General features: G+C 51.5%; 2 protein-coding genes across 5 annotated transcripts; one reads left to right on the top strand and one right to left on the bottom strand.

Moving 5' to 3' along the window:
- Nucleotides 1-3,100: 3,100 nt before the first annotated feature.
- On the top strand, nucleotides 3,101-12,028 carry HOPX (HOP homeobox). 4 transcript variants are annotated; one of them, XM_074589625.1, is made up of 3 exons: nucleotides 3,101-3,889; nucleotides 8,662-8,811; nucleotides 11,326-11,588. In XM_074589625.1, exons 1-3 carry the CDS (start codon nucleotides 3,716-3,718, stop codon nucleotides 11,401-11,403), a joined length of 402 nt encoding a protein of 133 aa, XP_074445726.1. In that variant the 5' UTR covers nucleotides 3,101-3,715; the 3' UTR covers nucleotides 11,404-11,588. The 4 variants fall into 4 exon arrangements, with proteins under 4 accessions (XP_074445726.1, XP_074445728.1, XP_074445729.1 ...); XM_074589627.1 differs by having other exon boundaries at nucleotides 3,318-3,889; nucleotides 8,636-8,811; nucleotides 11,326-12,028; XM_074589628.1 differs by lacking the exon at nucleotides 3,101-3,889 and adding an exon at nucleotides 8,297-8,379 and having other exon boundaries at nucleotides 8,636-8,811.
- Nucleotides 12,004-22,199, bottom strand: SPMAP2L (sperm microtubule associated protein 2 like). The gene is made up of 9 exons (XM_074588827.1): nucleotides 22,169-22,199; nucleotides 21,910-21,943; nucleotides 19,699-19,749; nucleotides 18,579-18,701; nucleotides 16,841-16,960; nucleotides 16,405-16,525; nucleotides 15,169-15,300; nucleotides 14,477-14,652; nucleotides 12,004-13,863 (listed from the first exon to the last, which is right to left on the bottom strand). Exons 1-9 carry the CDS (start codon nucleotides 22,197-22,199, stop codon nucleotides 13,749-13,751), a joined length of 903 nt encoding a protein of 300 aa, XP_074444928.1. The 3' UTR covers nucleotides 12,004-13,748.
- Between the last annotated feature and the right edge of the window lie 98 nt (nucleotides 22,200-22,297).

Raw genomic sequence — 22,297 nt, 5'->3', positions numbered from 1 at the left:
GACAAATTTCAGCAGGCATTCTCCAGCCTCCTGCCTCCCAGTCCTGCCCCCACACCCAGCCGTCCAAATCTCTGGAAGAGTGCTCATTCCTCTCACAACCCTCTGGTGCTCCAGGAGTGGAGAGCAGATTTGCGTGTCTCCTCTAGCCTCTTCCCTGCCTCTCACCAGTGCCAGAGCCCATCTTTTCCTGGGCTCACACGTGTGATGCCCTGCCAGCTCTCTCCACGTGCTTGGGCACGCTCTGCCTACAAGCAATGGCAGCACTGCTGAAAAGCCTCCTGGCAAGGAACTGCACGTATCGGCGCCTGGTTTAGTCACTTCAAAACAATCTGGTTAGTAAGAGGGAGAGGAGGGAGGAAGGCTGTACCCCAGGCAGAATTGCGCATGGAAATACCAATGAGGTGACATTGTTCTCTGAGATGTATTGGAACAACAGAAGAAGCAATAGAACACCGCAGTTTCCATCCACACATCTCTATCCCACGGACAAAGAAAAGGCAGAGGATCTTATTGGAAGTCACATCTGATTCGTATCTGTCTGGCCTGAATCGGTTCTGATGCTGAGGAGGGACAGGCTGAGCCCTACCCATTAAAACAGAAGGAAAACGCACAGAAGAGTGCGCAGCCGAGGCAGCTGCTGAGCCACCAATAAGGACAGCAAGGAGCTGCCTGTGCCTTGGGACAGGTCCCCCTGCCCGGGACATGATCTGAGTGAGCACTGTGTGCTGCTGGCTCTTGGGCTGCAGCTAGTGTTGCTGCCCTCCCAGGGAAGAACTGACCAAAAGATCACTGATTCAGTCAGGTTCCTGTGTTTTGGGGTATCCGACAAAGGCAGCTGTTAGCCACACCCTGCAGAGCATCTCTTACGCTATTCTGGGGCAAGTGGGTTTTGCAGGTAGAAATCTCACCGCGTTAGCTGCAAGAGTTACCCTGTGAGTCAGTACTGGCTGGTTAGGAAACTCTAACTGAATGGAAGCCAAAAAATTCTGTAAAGCCTTGTTTCCAGCCACATTTTTTGGTTTAGTAGCCAGAAAACCTCAGCACATAGGGTAAAAAAAACACTGGAAAACAAAACAGAAGATGGTTTTTGTGGTTTTCCCTTGCACTGGTGTGTCCAAGGGGAGAAGGGAAGGTTTTGCTCTCTCTCTGACAATTGGGTTGGGGGAAGGGGGAGTCTCTGGCAAGCACACATTTTTTAACTCACATACTTAGAAAAAGAAAAAAAATCTCTGCTTAATGCCCAGACAAGAGGTGCTGGTACTAAGCCTCATTTTCAGGAAGGAAAACATAGCAAAATTCAGGAAAGAAGGCAGTATGAACAAATCAGAAAAGCTGAATTATATCCCATTCTCTCCTGGTGGCTTCACAAGTTGCTTCCCCCCTCTCTTCATCTTTTTTCCATCCTGTCTCCACACAGCATTAGAGGGACAACATTTGGGCCAGGATGGCCATGAGCTATGTGTCTGATGCCCCCCACAACACGTTGCCATAGTGCAAGCACCGGATGATGTTCCAGCCTCTGAAGAGGGGTCCAGAGGAGTGGGATGCTGAACACAGGCTGCAGCTGCCAACTCCTTGCTGCAATGCCACGGCATCACGCAAATTTGTCAAATGTACATCACAACAGCTGTATTTCTTCCCCTGTGATGGGCCTGGATGCACCCTGCATTTAGTTTCTGTTTAATCTAACTGTCCTGACGAAGAGACATCCTCTGGGGGAAGGATCTCCTAATACCAGCTGAGGCATAAACTCCAGCAGTACTCTGACCCTCTCCCAGGAAGAGAAATGGGGCCTAAAAGATTTCAGGATCAGAAAAGCATTAGCATTTGCCAGTCAGACATGGACAAATTCGTGGTGTGACTTCGGACTGTCACTGCGGGACTCACAGCAGCTCTGAAGCCATTTCAGTGGCATGTCTCAGCCTGAAAAATGTCACTGCCAGCGTTCCCAGTGCAAGTCTGGGCTGGGTTCACGGGCTAAGGGAAAAGGGTTTTTTCCACATTAAAGACTTTCTCTCTGTTGACAGTAATAAACAAGGGAAGAGAGGAGCCGATCCTGTTCCCGCAGGCCAGGTTACTCACATTTTGCAATGCTTGGGGCACCTGCACGGAAGAAAATAAAAGACAGCGTACAAACATAAGAAAATCTTTCTGGGCCAGAATATCTTCCCCTCTGTGCCATCTTCAAGGGTGGCCAAGAGCAGGTGTCAGAGCAGAGCAGAGGCACGGGGCAGGTAAGTAGCGATACCCACCAGAGCTCCCCAGGCATCTGGCAGTATGAAATGCAGGGTCTCTGCCTGGACCTCCCATGCTGGGTTCAAAACCCAGGGCTGTGTCTGCTCCAGCCCCCTTGAACGCGCCCCGATCCCCCCAGCCCACGGCTGCTGGAGCCACCCCGTTGGACACATTTTCCAACCTCCATGCCACCACCCATCGCTACCCGTGCTCCCGTCGCTTAGCACCAGCGATAAACAGGACATATCCCCTTGGCCGGGTGCCTGCCCAGGGCATGCAGGATCAAGTCTTCTCCCAAAAACCTCCTCTGGCAGCCACTAAACAGCTCCACTTGGTTTATCAGGCAGTGAGGCTACCCCTGTAAGCAAAAGCACTCTTGCTTGATCAATGTCATCCTGCTAGGAAAATTGGCACCAGTCTGCCTGGCCTTTGGTGCAGATCTCTTCGCAATCCCCTTGCCTTGGCCCGTGTCTTTCCCCACATTACAAAACCACTCAATCTTCAGGACAGTTTTGGCTCATTGCTAAACATATGGCGGGTTTCTTGCCTGGGTTTGTCCAACCACTTCTCCCCAGGGGCAGGGCTCTTTGCCCCTGGCTCCAGCTAGCTCCACAGCTTTTTGCACCCAGTGCCAGTTTTCCTTTAGCTTTGGCAGATAATCTCAGACATTGCAACCCATACTCAGTTTCTCATGAGCCCTTTCTCCAGCCCCTCTGACTTTCCAGCATCCCCTTCCAGCTGTCTGTAAGCTGAGAGAAAATCAGCTCCTCCCCACTGCACCCTGCCCCACAGGATGCCTCTTTTTAAGCTGCTGCCTAGTGCTTCCAGCCCACCCCACTGTGAACCGCAGGCTCCCCGGCACTTCAGTCGAGGAGAGTGTAGGTCTTTGGCAGAAGAGGATGCCCTGCCCTCCTCCCTATCCCTAGCCAGGTTCCTGCCCTGCGCTTCTGAGGGCACTTGGGCTGCAGCAGCAGGTCAAATCCAGGACCCCAGTCCTGCCCCCATACCCAGCCTGGCGGGGTCACAGGGATGACTAAAACAACAGCGGAGTCAGGAGCCTTAAACCTGGACAAATCCTTTCCAGGGGACTAAAGTGAGACGAGAAGCCAGCCCTGTGCAGCAGCAACTGCCGCCGTGCTCCATCAGCAAAGCCAGGAGTGGGGCTGCCCACAGCAGGGGAGACAGTCGCAGCCTGGCTGAGGGGACAGTGTGGGGTGCCCCGGGGTCCCCAGAGGGGCAGGCGGGCTGGGATGGAGCGCAGATGAATGGCTGAGCGCGGTTTCCACCGCACCCTGCCTTCACCCTTCCTGTCCCCCTGCAGGAAACAGCCCCAGCAGCCCTCGCCCAGGGCCCGCAGGACGGCGTCCACCAGCTCAGAGCGAAAGCGCAGTGGGACGAGCCCCGACGGCTCCCCGTGCCACCCGTCCGGAGAGCCCCGCAGCCCGTACAACCATGCGTTGAGCCCTGCCAAGGAGAGTGGATGCCAAACCTGAATTACCAGCCCAGAGAGTGGCTGTGGATCCCGGGAGCTCCTGTGATTTGCGGCAGGTTTTTCAGGTCCCCGCCTGTCACACACACACGCAGATACTTAAGCAGTCACCCAAGGACCTGCGGGGTTCTTGTTTTACACGCTTCTGGTCCCCGCCAGCTCCAGGTAAGCGCAAGCTTTGAGCTGGGGGTGCTGGGGTGGATTTGCAGTTGGGGGTGGGGGGGGGATGGAGGGAGGAGATGACCTGCGCCTGCCGATGCTCGGGAGGTTGGAGCAGCACCCAGCAGGGCTGTGGTGGGAACGCTTCATGCCTGGGGCAGGGAGAGGGGCACAGAGGCAGGCAGAGACCCCAGGCTAGGGGTACCCCGGGGGGCCTGCCTCTGCTTCAGCAGCTGCTGTGCTCTTGTTTGCTTTGTTCCCATCCGATATTATCTTCTAAAAGGCTGAACGGGTAGTTTACAGGATGCATGACAGGTGGTTTTTCCTTATTTATGGCAGGGTCTGGTTTATTTTTAAAGCCTCCGTCCCACCTTATCCTGTCCTCATGCCGGCTGATGTTATCCGCAGCCACCCCACAGCAGGAGGCCGAGCAAAGCTGGGGACAGGACGTGGCCCTGCAGCAGAGCAAGGGAGGGCAAGAGGGCTCGTTTGCATTGAGAACTGCTATTTTGATCTCTGCAGTGGCAGGAAATAGCTGCAAGCTAAAACCAGATGCAGATGCCTCTAGTCGCACCCCAGCCGTGACAGTGGGGACAGCACTGGGGAAGGGGTCAAGAAGTCCAGCAGAGGCTATGGGACCCCATCAGCTGGGCAGGAGCTACTGCTCAGAGAGTTTTCCAGGGGCTTCCAGGGGTACAGTAAATCGTTGGAAAGGTGCACAGCCAGCCAAATATTGTGTCTGCCGTTCAAAAAAGCAAAGCTGAGCAAACAGAGATCATGTATTTTCTGGAAAAGTGGCTGCTTTCTGCCAGGATAGTAAATGCTGACTGTGTTAGCAGTGCTGGGCGGGCACGCTGGGACACAGAGAGATGTCCTCTCCCAGCTCAGGCCAGAGCTGGGAGCTCTGCTAGTAACCCCAGGGTGTCTCTGGGGAGCTGGATGCAACCACGGGGCCCAGGCAGTGTAATTGCGGAGGGAGGTCTCTCTCCACCCCACTGCTCCTACCTCACATCTAGGTCAGGTCACTCAGGACCATGTCCAGCTGATTTTTAGACACCACCAAGGATGGAGATGCCCCCATCTGCCTGGTCCCTGTCCCCGTGTTGGACCCACACACACTATGAAGATTTTTTTTCCTGATATATAATAAGACTTTCTCTTGCTGCAACTTGTGTCCATCAGCCATTGCCTTTTGTCTGCTCACTCCAAAATGGCCCTGGAGGTACATTTAAATGCCCCATCAGCCACATGAAGAGCACCAGGTGCTGCCTGCGCAGCCTCCATGTACACAGCAATGCTGGCAGGCAACCGATGAGCCCCTTGCAAGCTTCAGCTGGTGGCTGCTCTCACATTGCTCCACCTAAAACCAAGACAGTTAGTCAGAGCCAAGTGTGAACTCCCCAGGGCTCTTTAGCGTGACAGGTAGGACAGAGCAGGTGTCACTGGTGCTGTGGTTTCACTGTGACCGTGCATCTGGCATTGTCATTTCTGGCTGGGTGGATAGGCCCCCCCTGCCACCGAACTCTCATCTCTGTGCTGCCCAGGGGAGACGGCGGTGGGCATGGGGCTGCTCACAGAGCTGTATGATGACCACAGCCCCCCAGCCTCTCTGAAGGCCAAATAGATGGTTTACATCCTTTGTACTAAGCCATTTTTTTCCAATGCCTGCAAAAATTTAGTCAGAAAAAAGCAATGAGCAGTGATGCTTTTCAGCATCTGAGCAAAACGGTTGTGATTCTCCACATTTCTGCCACGTTTAAAGAAATGTAAGCAAAAAAATCACCTCTCCTGTATGGGGGAGACGTCCTGTGCAGCCTGAAGGCTGGGCTCTAGGCCTGGGCTTAAACAGTGCTCCATTTAAATGGTGGGTGGGCTAGTGGTGGTCCAGGTACTCCCAATGAGGACATTTAGGGACTCCTGGTGCCCTCAAATCCTGTTGTATACCCCCAGTTTTTAGCACCCAAGAGGTGCCAAGTCTGGGTGCCACACACTGCACAGGGTCACATGGCTCCTGGAAACCTCTGGGACCCAGTGAAGCAATGTGGGGAGACCTGAAGAGCCCTTCAGGACCCCCAGGGTTTTGACCTTTTCCTGAAAGCCATCTCACAGCCTTGAGAGGTAGGAACTGTTCTACCTCCAGGGCAGAGGGAAGACAAAGAAAAACCATCAGGCATCACATCCTGCATGCTGTGACACCCTGAGCTGCCAGCAGGTAGAAGATACCGTGTCCTACAGGGAAACGCCTCAGGAACCTGGAGATTATCAGAAATAGAAACAGCTGTGAAGATGAAACATGAAAGTTGAAGCACATGTTCCCTATGCAAATCAATGCACACACATCAATGTACATTAATGCAGCAGGCTGCAAATGATGATTTATAAACTGCCCAGACCTGCTGCTGCTGGTGGCCCAGGCTACTTGCATGATCCAGAGGCGATGAGGAGCCCTGTGGTGACTGGGCTTTCTAGGAGAAGGGTGGGTGGCTTGGAGTTGACGTGGGGTGCTGACCAAGGAGGGGAGGAAGGACTGGTGGCCTGAGCCTGGCCTCATCTGCACTTTGACCTCATGGAGAGCCCAGCAGCCCTATGCTGAAGAGCAGCACCTCAAGTTCAGGGGATCTCCTTCTCCCCCTGCATCATTTCCAGATGTCTCCAAATGCCCAAGATAGGTAAGCAGCATTCACCTGGCCCCCACTGGCTCACACACATGAGGGACTGAACTTTGTCTGTCCCCTTCCTATATGGACACCTTGCAACTGAGCTGATGCCAGGAAAGCCCGGGCAACTGCTGCCACACACGTGTGGCCACAACACTCTGCAGACAAGGCCAGCTCAGCTTGCAGCACATGGGGTTAAAGATGGTCTTTCCCCAGTCCATCCAGAATGGTGGATGATGCCATCTACCAGCACACTCCATCAAACTCGGACGTGCTCCAGCCTTACGCTACCACTGTGTTACAATCACTCTTTACCAAGTGACTCAAGAAGAGTGGGCTGTTTCACAACCAGCCCTGGTCTATTTATAAGCCCCTACTCAAATGCCAAAGGATCTTTTTATCAGTCAAAGCAACCTCCTGCAGACAAGGCTCAGTGGAGCCTTTGCTTTTTGAGGTAAAGCTCAAAGAAGAGGATCTCTCCAGGCCCTGTGAATAGGAGAGCTGGCTCTTTGCAAGCTGCAAGGCAGTTTTGGAGCTGAGCCCTATCCCAGCAGTGCTGTCAGGCAGCGAGAGCCCAGGGTACCGAGTGGGTTAAGGCGAGTTGTCTGTCAACCAGGAAAGCAGTTGGGTTTAAAGCTACACAGTAGGGGTGCAGCATGATGGAGGTGCCTGGGCTACATCCCAAAGCCAAGGAGAAGGAGAAGCTGGACTGCAAGGTGGAGGCAGGGCAGGTCTGCAGCAAACAGCCCAGGGGAGTTCCAAGGCGGGCCAAGGACTCCTGGCAGTACTGGGGACCCAGCAACACCAACCGGCCTGCCTGGCAGAGATGGGCCAGGCAACTCGGACAGCAGGAAAGCAGATCTAGAAAGGCCACATTTTTGCATCCAGCTCCTCCCCCGCCAACACCCCACAGCTTGGTTTCGGAAACACTGAAATGATTCAGCATCAAGGGACTTCTGCATGCTTTGTGGGGGCAACGCCTCGTGTTTTAGTTGACCGGATTGGCAGCCTCGACCCTCTGCTATGCGGGAGCAAATTTGGAGCCCTGCAGAAGGGAGCTGTGGGACTTACCCAGGGTGTACTTATTTGTTTTGCTTGTGCTTTTGTGCCAAGTCTGCCAGAAATTCGTGCAAAGCATAAGTGGGACAAACGTTACACTGGAGGAGAATGTGGGCTCGTTGCTTCTGCCATTACCGGGAGCACCTAGCACTGATCACAGCCAAAGGCAGTGAGGGCTTGGGCAATGCACATGCACGGGGTACAGTCCTCCGAGGACTGACCCTTCACTTATACACCAAAACACAAACAAACACACAGTTCAGCAATGCTCAGGAACAACACAACTAAATGTTTATGCCCATGCATATAGCATTAAATATTAGTGAAAACAAAGCAGCTCACTTGCTTATCACCAGTTTTGGGTGATGTCTGACCACGCTGCTAGGAGGAGGACCAGGACACTGATCAGGAGGGAAAATGGGGTGATAACTGGGTCCAAGCCCATGCTCCCAAAAGATGCTGCATCCTCTGGTTTGTGATTCTCCTGCACAAACTTGCCTGGTCGCTGGGGAGAAAGAAAAAAAAAACAAAACAAAAAACACTAGGCTGGGTGCCAGATACAGTCCCCTCACCCAAAGGATAAATGATGTTTTTTAATTAATGTCTTTAAATTAAGCCCCTCAACATGTCCATTGCTGTGACATCACTCCCAAGTGACGCCCAGGCCTAAATATGGTTGTAAACAGGAATTGTCCCCACGGGAGTCACACTGGCTATAAATACAGCAACAGGGGAGTGCTGAGCAGAGGACAGGCTGCAGTTTCCTGCCAGCTAAGGATGGTGAGACAGCTCAGCTGGGCGCTGCCGGCGTGCGGTCGCCACACTGGGGAAACCAAGGCAGGAGTTGCTGGGGGTGCTGGGGCTCCCAGCGGAGGTCCCCAGTATGCCTTTGGGAAGGGAGTTGTGCCCTACCACGGCCAGAGGCCACTGGGGAGGAGGGAGCTGGTGGGGACGTGGATGGCAAGTCTGGGGCTCAGCAAGTGTGGCCCCACTAGCCTGTCCCAGCTTGGGCAATGACACCAGCCCCTCTCCACAGTGCCTGACCCCATAACCCTGCCCCAGGAGAAGATGGCCACAGAGAAGCCAGTGACTCCCACCGAGGAGCAGCTAGAGATCCTGGAGTACAACTTCTGCAAGGTGAATAAGCATCCTGACCCCACCACGCTGTGCCTCATCGCGGCCGAGACCGGGCTCTCCGAGGAGCAGACTCTGGTGAGTGTGTACCCCTCGCCTCCACCTTGGCACCAGCCCTGCTTGTCCTGTGCCCCACGCACTCCCCACATCTCCTGCCTGTCCTATCCTTGGCTCTCTATCACACTCCCTGCACCATTCTGTCCCCTCACATGCTTCCTACTGCACTCCCTGCACCTCTCTGCGCCCCATACACTCCCTGCTTACACTCTCTGCACCATTCTGCACCCCACACTGCACCCACAGGTCTCCTCTGCACCTCTGCAACCCCCAGTGCAGTCCCAACCCCACACTGTACCCACAGAGCTCTGTTGCACCACCCGGTACCCCACATCCTCCCTACACCCTATGTGTTCCTTCCCCTGCATCCCCAAAGCCCCTTCCCCTGTAATCACAGCCCCTTCATCCCACAGCTGTGGTGTCCCACACAGCAGCCCTGTGCCCCACTGGGATCCTTGCACCCCCCCATGCCTGGGAGCCCCGTCCCCAGCCTGGGTTTGGAGACCAGGCTAGTGCTTCCCGCAGGCAGAGCAAGGGCACACGCCGAGGGTCACAGACTGGCTGTGGAGCCCTGAATATACAATCCGTGTGCGCTGTCCTTTCCTTCCAGCCCATTTCTGATAGTCTCGGGTGTCCAAACCACTGCCAGCTTTATGGTCTGAAGAAACTACTGTCATTTTAAAACAGATACAGGATAGATGCATCTCCTGCAGATGTGCTGTGGTGCGTGCTCAAGCCATGCACTCTTCCCCTCACTGTAATTAGCTACTTTAGCATCCCCAAGGCCAGATGTCAGGCAAGTCTGTCAGCCTCTCCAGGAGACATAGAGGCCTCCAAATGTCCCTCCACAGGGACAGGATGCCACTGCCTGGGACTTCCACTGAGCCTTGTGCTCCATCTGTCTGCCTGCAGGCTACCTGGGGCTTCAGAAGCAAGTGGCTCCTTACCAGTTCCTTCAGGTTGCGGTGTAGCCAGTTTTGATGCAGGTGTTTTACAAACTACTAGGCCCATATCAGCATTGATGGGTATAGAAGAGAAATCCAACCCACCAAAAAGTTAGCAGCATTTTGCAGAGAGCTGCCAAGCCTGGATCTCCCTGGGCAAAATCAAAAGGGATATGAGATCCAAGCAGGCAATGCCGACATTTAGCCTGTCCCAGGGAAAGATGCTGGTGTAACATCCATTGCACTGATAGTCCTTGGCTGGAGTGGAAAAGGAGACCTCTCCTCCACTGTCCTTTGGTGGCAGGTGGGTACCACATTGCACTGCTTGTTTGAGGTAGCAAAGAGGCAGTACCCCCAAAATATCTTTTCCTCCTTAGAAATTGCACTGCTCCATGGGTTATTCTCCTAAAGTTAAGTTGTAAACACGGCCCATGTATGCCCAGGACAACTCTGGAGATGTCTTAAAAATCTTCCCTGTTAGCCATCTTTTTCCAGAAATATGGGGTGCTCCTAGAGATCTGGAGATGAAGGTCATGTTAAGGACAAGATTGAGACTGGGTTGGTGTGCTGCAAAGTGCCCGCATTGGATATGACACAGAGAATCATCGCTCTTGACATCTGGAGTGCTTTATCGGCTAGATATAGCAACCATTTTAATAAAAAATTTAGCAAAAATGAGATGCAAAGAGGTACTGAGTCAACAGGAGATGATGGTTTAGGGTAGGAAGTGAAATTTTTGGGAGGAGGCTAGGCAAGTAATCAACTGATTGGATGTGGTCCAAGGCAGCACTAGTGCGAGAGCCACTTGTAGAGAGCACTGTGGTTGTATCATTACAGACCACAATAGCTTCAAAAATAGCCATGAACTAATATAGCAACAAAATGCGCAGCAACAAAGCAAATCACAGGCACGTTCCCAAACAAAAGGCTGTGCTGTGCTTCCGGCACACATGAGTTATCTCTCTCGTATTACGGAGGTAGTGTGGCTTTATCCAGCTGCATTTTATCTGACATTTTAAATTGCAGCTGTGTTGAAGTGGCATCAGCAGCTCTGGGAGTTGGCTTAGGGATGCTAAGTTAACTACAGAATAACATAGCCATGCATATTGCTTGAAGACTAAGATAACTTTTGATGCTTTTTAAAAATCCATTTGTCCGTATATCTGATGAGAGTTACTGTGTTGTCCCTCTCATGCCTTACAAAGCAGGTCAGCTTTTAGTTCCGCTCATTTTTGGACCTGCAGTGATTCTTTCACTGCTCCAGCCATTTAAAAAGACAGCATCCAGCAGCTTCTTAGCTAATCTCCTACTCTGTTTGCAAGAACTCACAGCAATAAAATGAGGACTCACCCATGCTGTCAAGGTCTGAAGCGAGCAAGAGAAATGAGTTTAAGAGGTGCACACATAGGTAACAAGACCGTTCGGTCAGGAGCGGCTGTCCTGCTGCCCGTACTGCCTGGGAACAGTGCAGCGCCGTGAGCTTCCCTCGCCTGGTCCCCCATGCTGGCCATAACTGCACCTTTAGCAAAGGGTTCGCTCAGCCCAGTGCACTCAACGTCTCTTTTATTTTTCTTATTTTTTTTTTCTCCAGAAATGGTTCAAGCAGCGCCTGGCGGAGTGGAGGAAGTCAGAAGGGCTGCCCTCAGAAAGCGGGTCTGTCAGGGACTAGAAGGTGCTGCTCCGATCCCCATGCCTGCTGTAAACGGTGGTGAAGCTCTTCAGAGTGGGTTTCCTTGGGGTTCTTCTGTTGCAATAGGTTTTGAGAGACAAAGTAATACCCTGCTATTTAACATGTTTTATTTAAAGTGTACATAACCAGGAAAAGCATATTTTAAATATATATATGTGCATACAGCTTCTGATGGCTGTATAACCTGTTGATTCCCATCCATTAACAGCAGTTGCACAGGGCAAGGCAATTTCACACGCTTGTCCCAGGCTTGCAGAAAAGCTGCCATGAAACGTTCAAATACAGAATGGGGGAAAAAAGATTTCTTTTCCTTATGATCCCCAGAGGCAAAATATGTGTGGTGGCTTTAATATACAGATCATCCAGAGGGGGGGGGCACCTGGAAAACCAGATGTGTTGTTCAGGAGATCTTGGTTAGCTCAAGAAGCCCAAGTCAGCTCGGGATATTGGCAAACCGACTGTCTACACCATAATCAGACCAAGCCAAGCCCCCTTTGCGTGCATTTCTCACGTTTCTGTTAAAGGTCACCAAAGGGAAAGAACTGGTCTTTTTTTTTTTTTTTTTCTTCCAATGCATTAATAAAAAAACGAAGTTTCTTCATGAGAGGAGCTATGTTATGTCCCTGCTTGTGCTCCCTGCCCTGCTAGCAGGAGGCAGACTCCTCTGAGAAGGCAACACATCTTCAGGGCAGCCTCAGTGGGCACCGCGGGTTCTTCCTCTTGCCACAGGGATAGCCCACAGACACGGGCAATCTCCTCTTCTAGGGCACCCATGGGTCCATCCCTGGCAGCCCACACAGCTCCACAAACAGCCCAAGCCCTGAGGTGGCAGAGGCTGGTGCCAGCCCCCAGGGTGGGGGAGGACAGACCTCAGTGTCCTTCTGGCCATTCTCAAGCTTGAGGGATGCAGCTGCACTGGGGCTCTCGCACAAAGCCAAAACTCTCATCCATCCTGGTACAGGACAATGCATGGGCTAAAAAATATCCAGCACCATTACCCAGTGACCTTACCTTGTTCAAGACGGTTCAAAAATCCTCTGCTTAGTGGATTATTGAATCAATTAGTGGATCTTCTGATTAATCCTCTTCCGGTTTGTGGTCACCCGCCTCTATTGCTTTGGAAGGAGAATCAGCTTAACATAGGGAAGATTAAGATGCAAAGGCACTGAAACTGCCACGTGCTTGAAAGAATCCTTATTTTTTGTTGTTCTTCTCTTTTAATGGTACTTTCATCTATGGCTTTTGTCCCTTGCTGGGGAGCATCTCTCTTGCCTCAGTATCTCCAGCCTATCACCAGTGGTTAGGTTGCCAGTGCAAAGCACACCAAACTCGTAGGAAACAGATAAAAGCAGTCTTTGCCATGTCCCACACAGGCTGTGTTGTTCCCCTGCAATCCATCTGCCAAACTGATACACCCTCAGATACGACTGGAGCTCAAGTTTTATTCTGCAGAGTCTGGCACTAACATCTGTTTTGTTCTTAATCTTTGCAATGTGCCTTCTCCCTTACACTGAGGAGAACTCTGCTTTTTTGAGTTAGGCTCCAAAAATCCCAGTGCAGAGCTCCATTATTCTGCCCAGGGTCACACAACTGAATATCTGAACCGCACAGATTTAACCCACCTGTGTAACTTGTTTCAAAGACGCATGTAAAGCAAAAGGCGATATCTGCGGGTTCTCCAGGCCCTTGAGAAAACAGGCCCCAAATCCAAGCCAACTCAACACACATGCCACCCCAGCATTTCCAAGGTCTGTACTAAAGCTTTGCACCTTATCAAATCCATCCCTGGATCTGGAATTTTGCAGCCTTTTGTGTTTCTATTTCTGTCACAAGCACAAAACTTTGAGCATCACTAAGAAGATATCTCTGAACTTTAGCAAAAATTTTGAAACCCAAGGGCAGGAGTTGTGTTGCATCAACCTACTCTGTGCCGTCGGTTTTGGTTTGCCACACTTCTTTATGTGAAAGAACAGTTCCTGTGCTGGCTTCCCCCAGCTGTTGTGTCATTACTCAACTGTTACAGCAAAAAAATAAGAACAATAAACTCCAGACATAACCCATCCTAGGGAGAGTGGCTTCCCACAGTAAGTCAAGTTCTGCTCTTTTCCCTTGGTGACTCTTTTGTTCTTAAGGAATGATCACTTTATTTAACTCCCCAGACGAGCCAGTAAAATTGGCTACTCATAAGAAAGTGTTCCTGCTAGGTGCTGCCTTTGCGCCGTGTTCAAGCAGGTTTTCCAGCCACAGCACAGCCCAAAGAGGGTGATGTTCCAGGGGCAATGGGGGCAGCTGGCACAAGCAGTGGGCTGTGTTTCTGAGGAAGCTCAGCACTTAATCGGACGAGCCAGTTCTTGGATCCGAGCAGAACAAGTTGCCTTCTTAGCAGCCTCCTTCACTGTGAAAGCGTCTGGGTTGAATTGAACTGAGCCCATAGAAGGCCTAGGGGAGCAAGGACAGAGCCAGTCAATTCCGGATGGAGCAGGGCCAGCTCTCAAAGCTGCCTGCCAGCTGACACACCTCCACTTGAGCCCTGCCCTTCCCCATCAAGGGAGGACAAAAGCAGTCACGCCTCTGCTGCTGTCACCAGGACGCTAGTGAGAGGGGGTGCCCCATCTCTCACTGAAGCTGTCACAGCCACTACAGCCAGGCATTCCCTCACCCTCTGTGAAACATCCTATCCACCATTTCCTGCAGCCTGGGCTGAGGCCAGCTGCATCATGCTGGGCAACATGGATGTGCTACACTGTGCCATGGGTCAGCTGGGTGCTTTTTATAATTGTAATTAATAATTAAGGAGTTACAATCAGTAATTCCTACTGGAATTAGAAAGTTCCTATTTCTTCTCTTTGATTCTCCTTCCACCTCAAAAATGCCTTTTAAATCACAATCCATGTAGCATTAGCACATCCATCCATATAAAATCCAGGCGTCTTGGAAGTAGAAGAGCAGCAGCTTAGTCACACTGGCCAAATCCAGATCAACAAGGTGCCATGGCCCACACAAAATGGGCTGACAGCTGATCATTTACCCATGGCAGGGAAGAAGCACCTACCTTTTGCAAGGCTGGGCCAGTTCCACAAGCCTTGGTGTGGCCACTGCGTGCTTTGCAGCCTTTGTCACTGGCCACTCAGCATCCCGCAGGGGCACATAGTCAGGATGCAATCTTTTTGCCCTAGCCAGCTCCAGGGTCCGAGGGCTCGCAATTGCCTCCTGAGCAAACTTGGAAACCTGTAGAAGAATGGGGAGGAAGGTCCTTACAGGTGCTCCCGGCATTCAAGGGTGACCAGCCTGCAACTCAGTGTACCCAGATTCACAGTCACTCACTACACACAGATGGTACATGATCCTGTCCACAGCTGTGTCTGGCACTAGACAAGCTGAGGAAGGAAAAATCACTGCTCCACCAGTCCCATAACCTGCCCTCCAGCCTCTTCTTACTCATGGGCCTTTGTCCAACTCATCCCCAGCACTGGAGATCCCAATTAGGCACTTGTCCATCTGTCCCCATCCCCACAACTGCTAGGCACAGGCCTGCCCTTCTCTGGGGACGTCTGCTGGGGGCCAGTTCATGCTCTGGATGGAGGACAAGTCCTGCTCTCCATCCCAGGAAGCAGCTATGTCAGTCTGACAGACAGCAGCATATCCAGGGCTGCCATGAAGAGAGCCACCAGTGACTGGGCACCCAGTGCCCTCCCCTCTGCCCGGCACCCCTGCCATACGTGGTCCCAGGCAATGCTGCCTTACCGGACGGATGACAGATTCAGGAAAGCCATGCTCATAGCAGCAGGTCACCTTCCTGACCCGGGGCTCTGCAAGACACTGTAACCGTGAGGATGCTCTGGCCAAGACCGCAACAGTTGTAACCTGTGTTGGCACCTACATGGATTCAGAATAGAGGAGGGATGTGCATACACAGAGTTCGTCCACAGCAGCCCACAGGGACACACTCCCTCTCCAAATGAATGAGCACCCAGCACACTTCCTCTACAGACATGGTTACAAGAAGGAGTGTTCTTACTTTCCCAGCATCCATTATTTTTCTTTCACCTAACTACAACGTAATTCTGGCGCTATTGGGATTTGTACGTCTTAACCAATATTACTTGTCGCCCACTCATAGCCAGGAGAGCAATGCCTGTAATGAGAGCCTGTGTAGCCAGGTAAAAGTGCAGAGAACTTTCTCCCAGAGTAGAAATATGTTTTTCTTATTCATCTTCCTGGCTGAATCCAATAAATTCCTTGCTAAGGAGAGACGCTTAGATTTCAGGGTAAAAGTGCTGGTGCAGTTAACTGCATTCCTACAGCAAAAGTGATTACTTCTCCAGCATGGGACTTCTTTCCCCATTTTTCACAGGGTTACTGATGCCAAGGCCTGCTCCAGCACAGCCTCCCTTATATCCCATCCCAGAGGCTGCAGCCAGAAAATTTAGCCTTTGCCATGGAAATGAGTGTAATCTGAGATTGCCCCAAGCCCTTTCACCCCTGCTGAAGCAATGACTCGCCTAAAAGGAGCAAGTTCAGAAATACATCTCTAAATTAGGTTTCTGGTAAAACACTGTTAAAATATATATAGTGTTCACAGGCTCATCCCCCCTATATACACAGATAGGAGCACAGCTGCCCAACTGCAAACATGACTGTACTCCCTAGGAGCTAAACAGGCCATTCCCATCAGGGTTCTCCACGTTCCCAGGCTGCTTTATCAGGGGATACAACCCAGATTCCTCCCTTGTCTCTCCTGCTATTCTAGGCTGCTCCAGCTTGGCTGTTTTCTGTCTCTCAGCAGGGAGATTTTCAAGGACAGCATCTCACTCCAAAAAGGCACCTTCTCTCAGTATCACAAACTCCAGCAGAACCAGACAGATTCTCGCCTCCACAGCACACACCGGGCACACCCCACAGCAGGGTACAGGGTATAAAAACTCAGGACAGTTTGCAGCATCGCTGTCCCCTCCAAATCTCACTCAACCGTCTCCTCACCTCTCTATCCATCAGGAACTCTGGGTGCAGCACCTTTGGCTGGGCAAGCTCCAGGATCCGCGGGGAGGCCTTATAGCTCAGTGCAGCTGGTGACACGGGCCACTCAGGGGACTGGCGAGGTCTGGAAGCAGAGGGTCATGGCAGTGCCACTCACAGATATTCCCCCACACTGGTTAAACCAAGCTGCAGCTGCGATGTTTAAGCCTCATGTTTGCTGCAGTAGAAGGCAGCTTTTTCTTGTGGACATTTCCAGCGTAGAACCCACCTAACTCATGAGAGAGATTCCAGAGGTCTAATCCCAGCATAGTCCTTGCTCTGCATTTTGCCCTCTGTGGTACCCATCCACTGTTCCTATATTTATTACTTTGAAGCAGCACTGATGCTACAAGACACAGTGGCCTACCTGTAGCACCCTACAGACTTTCTGTCTTCTCACCTTTGCTGCAGGTAAGGAGCCTGGCATTTTTTAGGTTCAGACAACTTCAGCAGCCGATCAGAAGGGAAGCCAAAATCCACTAGCAGGGGACGCTCCCAGATCATTGTTTCCCATCCAGAGCTGTACAATAAGAGGAATGATGAGGAACAGCACAGAGAGTTAGTAAAAGCCAACTAACAGAGAGTGTGATCCTGGCAGATGGTATCCTAAGTCTGGTTAAACGTCCATGCCTGCTGCATGTACAAAAGTTGTCGCCAGTGCGCATGGAAGAGCCATGAACAAATGGGCATTTACACTTGAGATTTCCTGACTTTAAAGGTTAGCACTGTTTGCATTTAAGAGTCTTCTTTTAAGCACCCTCAGTGCATTGCTTTCAAAGTCTAGGCCTTTCCTTGGGACATTTCGGGAAGCCGCTCTACAACACAAACCCGGCATCTCTGTTGTTCAGCTCTGCAAGCTGCCAATTTAGAAACCTCTTTGTTGCAATGGCTCGTGCTCTAGCAGCTCCTTTCATCTTGGGATCTCCCCAGGCTTGCCTAGTGCATGCTCATCCAGCTTTCCATCAGCCACAGCTGCTGGCAGATGTCTGTCATCACCAGGGAAGAGGTGAGCAGGAAGGCAGGAAGGGCTGTCAGACGGAGACCGTTAGTCAGAGGCAGAAGCTCTCAGGAGGATGAGAGACCCTGAACTGATGACAGTGGCAGAGGAGAGAAAACTATAGACACACGTGTCTTGACATCCCTCCAGGTAGAGGAATGCCAGGAGTACAATATAGTTTCCATTCTCATTGCTAGTACTTCTTATAGACTAGCAACCACTATCCTGTGTCCAAAAGAGCTTAATCCCCTCCAACAGAGCTACAGATTAGTTGCTTCAAGTAATGCAGCATCACCCTGCCCCACTGAAGTTTACATTTTCTACATCATTTTTCACGCCTATTCACAAACACAGACCGCTTTGACTGGTTGTTCACCATGCGGTGACAGCGGGGGTTTAACTCAAGGCAAGAGACCTGGATTTCCTCCAGCCATTAGGATGCTGCAAGATTTCTCTGTTCATAGCACTTCCTAACCTTTATCTTCAAGATTTAGACCAGGCTCCAAGAGGATGCAGGGGATCACTAATTGTGTCTAGGGGCCTGGCTGGGTCCCAATACAGACAGGGAACACTCTAGAGACAGACAGTCCCTCTGTATACACAGGTATCACATATACATGTTTCCATCAAGGTATGCATGCATGCACATGGTTGTCTCTGCTTCCAGGCTGAAGCAGAGCTGTTGTTTTGGTTTGGGTTTTTTTTTTTGTTTGTTTCTGCAGAGAAACATGCTCCCATGTCCTTGGAGGCTGAGATCAAGGCTGGCTCCTTCGGCAGTTGATCCAAACCCAGAGCTCTAATCAAACTAGCAACCACCATGTGTTGCAGACACCCTTCCCACAGCCAGGAGACAGGTATGAGGAAATAAAAGGGCACCAGAACTTACCACCCCTCAGGTCCTCCTCATTTTGGCAGTCAAGTACTCAAGGTCACTATAGCACTTTCTTCCCTGCTTACAGATGGCCCCTGTTCCAAGCACTGGTAGCTTGGTGGGTCTCAGTGGCATGGAGCTCCCTGTGGGGCAGTGGTGGCAGGAGAGGAGACGGCATCTCCCCTTCCCCTGGGAGCCAGCACATCCCCCTGACTGTAGAGCACCATCTGAGCTGGCTCCTTTCCCAGGATGTGCCACCACACCACTGACCTGCACTGGTGCTTGCTAAAATCCTTCTTGGGCTTGGCCAGTGCCACTATTCTTGGGGATGGTTGAGCTGTCAAAGCACTCCGTGAGAGGGTCCAGATCGTCTCTTGGTTTCCCCACACAAGCCTAGCAAGAACAGCAAGGGTGTGAAATTTTAGAAACATGCACAAGTGCTTGCTGGGGCTATCCATCCCTGCCTAGGATGGGACACACACACAGTCCCTATGGCTCTCCACAGCTGTAAAGTGACACTACCATCCCCTGAGCACTCAACTTCTCTGGCACTGAATTTCCTAACACTGTCTTGGTGGTTGTTGCAACTCAAAAAGAAAAGAGCCTTCAAGTGATGAGTCTGGTTTTACAATTCCCAGTGGATGTGCAGAAAGGGTCGTTTCATTATATCTCTGAAACCCCTGGGGGAGTTTCATGATTGCATTTTTCTTGCCTCACCATTACCACCTAACTATACCACAGGCATGACAGTAAAAATAATAATAATGTTACGGTCAGGGTGTGCCATGGAAAGTGGGTGAGGTTTTGCAGCACGTTAGTGGTTACTCTCCCGTGCCCAGGGCAAATTTGGAGTTGCTCATCCCCCATTGAGAGAGAGGCCATGGTGGAAGAGGGTACCAGAGCAGCCAGGACAGGGATCAGCAGGTTTGTGGAGCGTTTTTCAAGCACAATGACACCCATCCAGACAGTGGAGAAGAGGCGTTATCAAGAGACTGTTGCCCTGGCTTGTCATGCTATAGATTGACCCCATAACGCAGACAGCAACTGTTCCTAAAGCTTGACTGTGTCCTCCAGGGTACAGCAGCCTGTGGCCCCAACGAGGTCCGGTCCCCTTGCACCACAGCACCATCCTACCCTCCAGCATCTCAGTGGGGCAGGTCAGATGGGGCAGCAAAGGCAAGACTCGGCTCAAGCCCAGTTTTTGGACTGAAAACAAGAAAGAGCAAATTGAAGAGAGCCCATCAAACACTGAACATCTCAATCTGATTTTTTGGAACCACCTCTGCACTTGAAAGGAAAGTGGTAGCAAGACAAAGGCAAAGGGTCTGCACCTGCTGAGGCCCCATCAGTCTCCGGCCCTCAAGCAAGGTCTGTATGGGCACCTCCTTACCTGAGATCATTTGCACAAGCTGCTTTCTTGGGTTCTGCAAGTTCTTGTATCCTGCCAAAATTGCGGAAAGGACAAACGTGCTATTAAACATTCAGTTAAACGAACAAAGCATAAAGAAGCTACTGCTGTATGCAAAGCCGTAACACGCTCTTGAACCCCCATGCCTTTGCAAGGCATACCTTGTGAGGCTGCATTTAAGGGATTCCTCTCTCCCAGTAATTTACCATTGATTTAATCTGGTGAACTCACCAGCCCGTGCATTTTTGTGCTGTCTCTTGGATTGCAGAGACGTGAATTTGCAATTCTGCCCTCACTGCAGGGTCCCTTTGGGACATAGCAGGGAGAGGGGGAGGTACTTTTCTGGCTAATAACATGCCATGCAACCCCAGCCTACAGGAGCCCAGACAACAGAAACACCTGTTGTCAACACTCTTGTGGTTTACTAAAAGGCACCATGGAGACAGCACTGTTCCCACATAGCTTTAGGAGCACAGGAGAAGACAATTTTTTTTTAATTACCATTTTATTTCAGTCCGTTTAGCACAGAGGTCTTAGATGCTACAAAGACACAAGAACATATATGGTCTGTGTCCTAGGAGCAGCACTGAAAATGTTTTTAGTCAATATTCATCAGACCAAAACCTTTCAGGAAGGTCAGACATCGTTGTCTGCTCCTGCTGGCTCAGGTGTTCCAGGCCTGAAATCCCAGTGGCTGCGAAACACTTGTGCTTTGTGAGCCTGGGACAAAGAGAAGGACAAGACAACACCAGTGCCACAAGTGCATTGCAGAACTCCCTGGTGTCACAGACCAAGCACATACGTACTCGCTAGGGCTGCAGGTGCCTGCCCCCAGCCAGCTAGGGAACAACCACATGATGCAGGCAGCTGTGAAGTGCCCCACCATGGAAAAAGCAGAGAAGGTGAAAGCCTGGGGCATTGCTTCCCTGCTTAGTATCACCCAGCAATAAGGCAGCATTGCCCTAGAGTGGAGCAGGGACACCAACAGAGAGAGATGTTTGCTGACAGAAAACAGCCTGTGCCCGCGGGACACACCAGTGGTTTCTCTGATGGGGCCAATAGCTCCAGTGAGACGCCGAGCCCCAGCAAAGGCTTGCCAGAGAGCTCAGCACCCTTGCAATGGCAGGCTGCTGTTAGAGCATCCTCGCCGCACACTCCCTGCGAGACGCCTGCTGATTTATCTCCTAACCGCTGGTCACAACACTGCAAACATGGCTCCCACTGAGATCCCACAGAGGGAACTAACTGCCTGCAGGACTTTGGCCCCCTGCCACCAGTTCAAGACAGGACACGCTCAGGAAGGCAGCCATCACTTCAGGAGCCAAAAACCAGTTTCAGCTGTTCATTCCCAAGCAGCTCCACAGAGGCTTTTCCTTGCAAAGGTGCAAGGGGGTGAAGGATTTCCATGCAGAGGTGTCTCCCTCCTCCAGCCTAGCTACATCGCAGAGTTGGCACCTTCTCACTGCAGGCAGGCTCATTACTTTTCCTCCACTGCTGGCAAAGATCCACCACATAGCCACAGCCAAAACAAGCACAAAGTGCATGTGGCCCTAGTGCCCCACGCCACTGGTTTAGACACAGCTGTGCAAAGCTTGCTTCATGACCCAGCCAAGGGAGGATTCCAAATTAGGTCTCACAATTCACTTGACAATCGTTTTGGTTTTTTTCCAATTACAAAAGAAGATGACTTTTTACTCTTTTACCATGGCAAAAGCTACGGACAGACAGGCATCCCCACGCAGGATGCATCTGCAGCAGCTCTGCAACTTGAAGGAATTAAGCCACCTCACTCACTGACAAGGGGACAGCCCTGGGGGAAGCCTTTGCCATTTGGTCCTGCTTCCCAGCAGGAAAAATGATGCCTGACTGCAGCCAGACACAGAAACACCTCCCCTTCCCTGCCTGAGCTCACACAGACTCATTGCTTAAGGGGGATCAACTGCCTTTGAGACCAACTCCATGTAAAGCAAAGGGTCACAGCTTCCGTTTTGAAGGGGCAGGACAGTCAGACGCTGTTTGTCATGAGAAGCAGAGGGAAGGGCAAAACCAGGCATCATTTCCTCTGTGTTTATCACAGTGTCATCCGATATATTGACTCACTGCTCAGCGTAAATCCCCGACCGAGCCCTCCCCAAAGACATGGGGCACAGTCCGGACCCCCAGCCAGGAGGCCGGGGCTGGAGGGTTTCTTACCTGTTGCGTGAGCGTGCAGACAAATAACAAGAAGCTGCAAAGACAAGAAGAGGTGAAGTGAAAAGCTCGGTAGCACCTGCAGCCTGGGCTGCCCGCTCTTTGGCGTGAAACAGTCATGGGGCAGATGAAGCTTAAGCATCTCTTTAGGATGCAATTCCATGGCAGTTATTGGTATTGTTTTTCCCGGGTCCCTCCCTGGTGCAGTCACACTGGGATGCACTCGCCGGTGAAACGCTCCTCTCCAGGGGCTGCTCCTCACCCAGGGGTGCCGTCAGGCTCCCCAGCACCATGTCCCCCACCATCATCCTCCTGCTGGGACGAGCACCAGCAGTCACTGCTGACCTGCGGGCTCTCACCCGGCTCAGAGTGACTACCCCTTATCATCGCC

The sequence above is a fragment of the Larus michahellis genome, chromosome 5 (assembly GCF_964199755.1).
Source record: "Larus michahellis chromosome 5, bLarMic1.1, whole genome shotgun sequence".
Classification (NCBI taxonomy): Eukaryota; Metazoa; Chordata; class Aves; order Charadriiformes; family Laridae; genus Larus; species Larus michahellis.
This window is presented reverse-complemented; position numbering and strand designations above follow the sequence as displayed.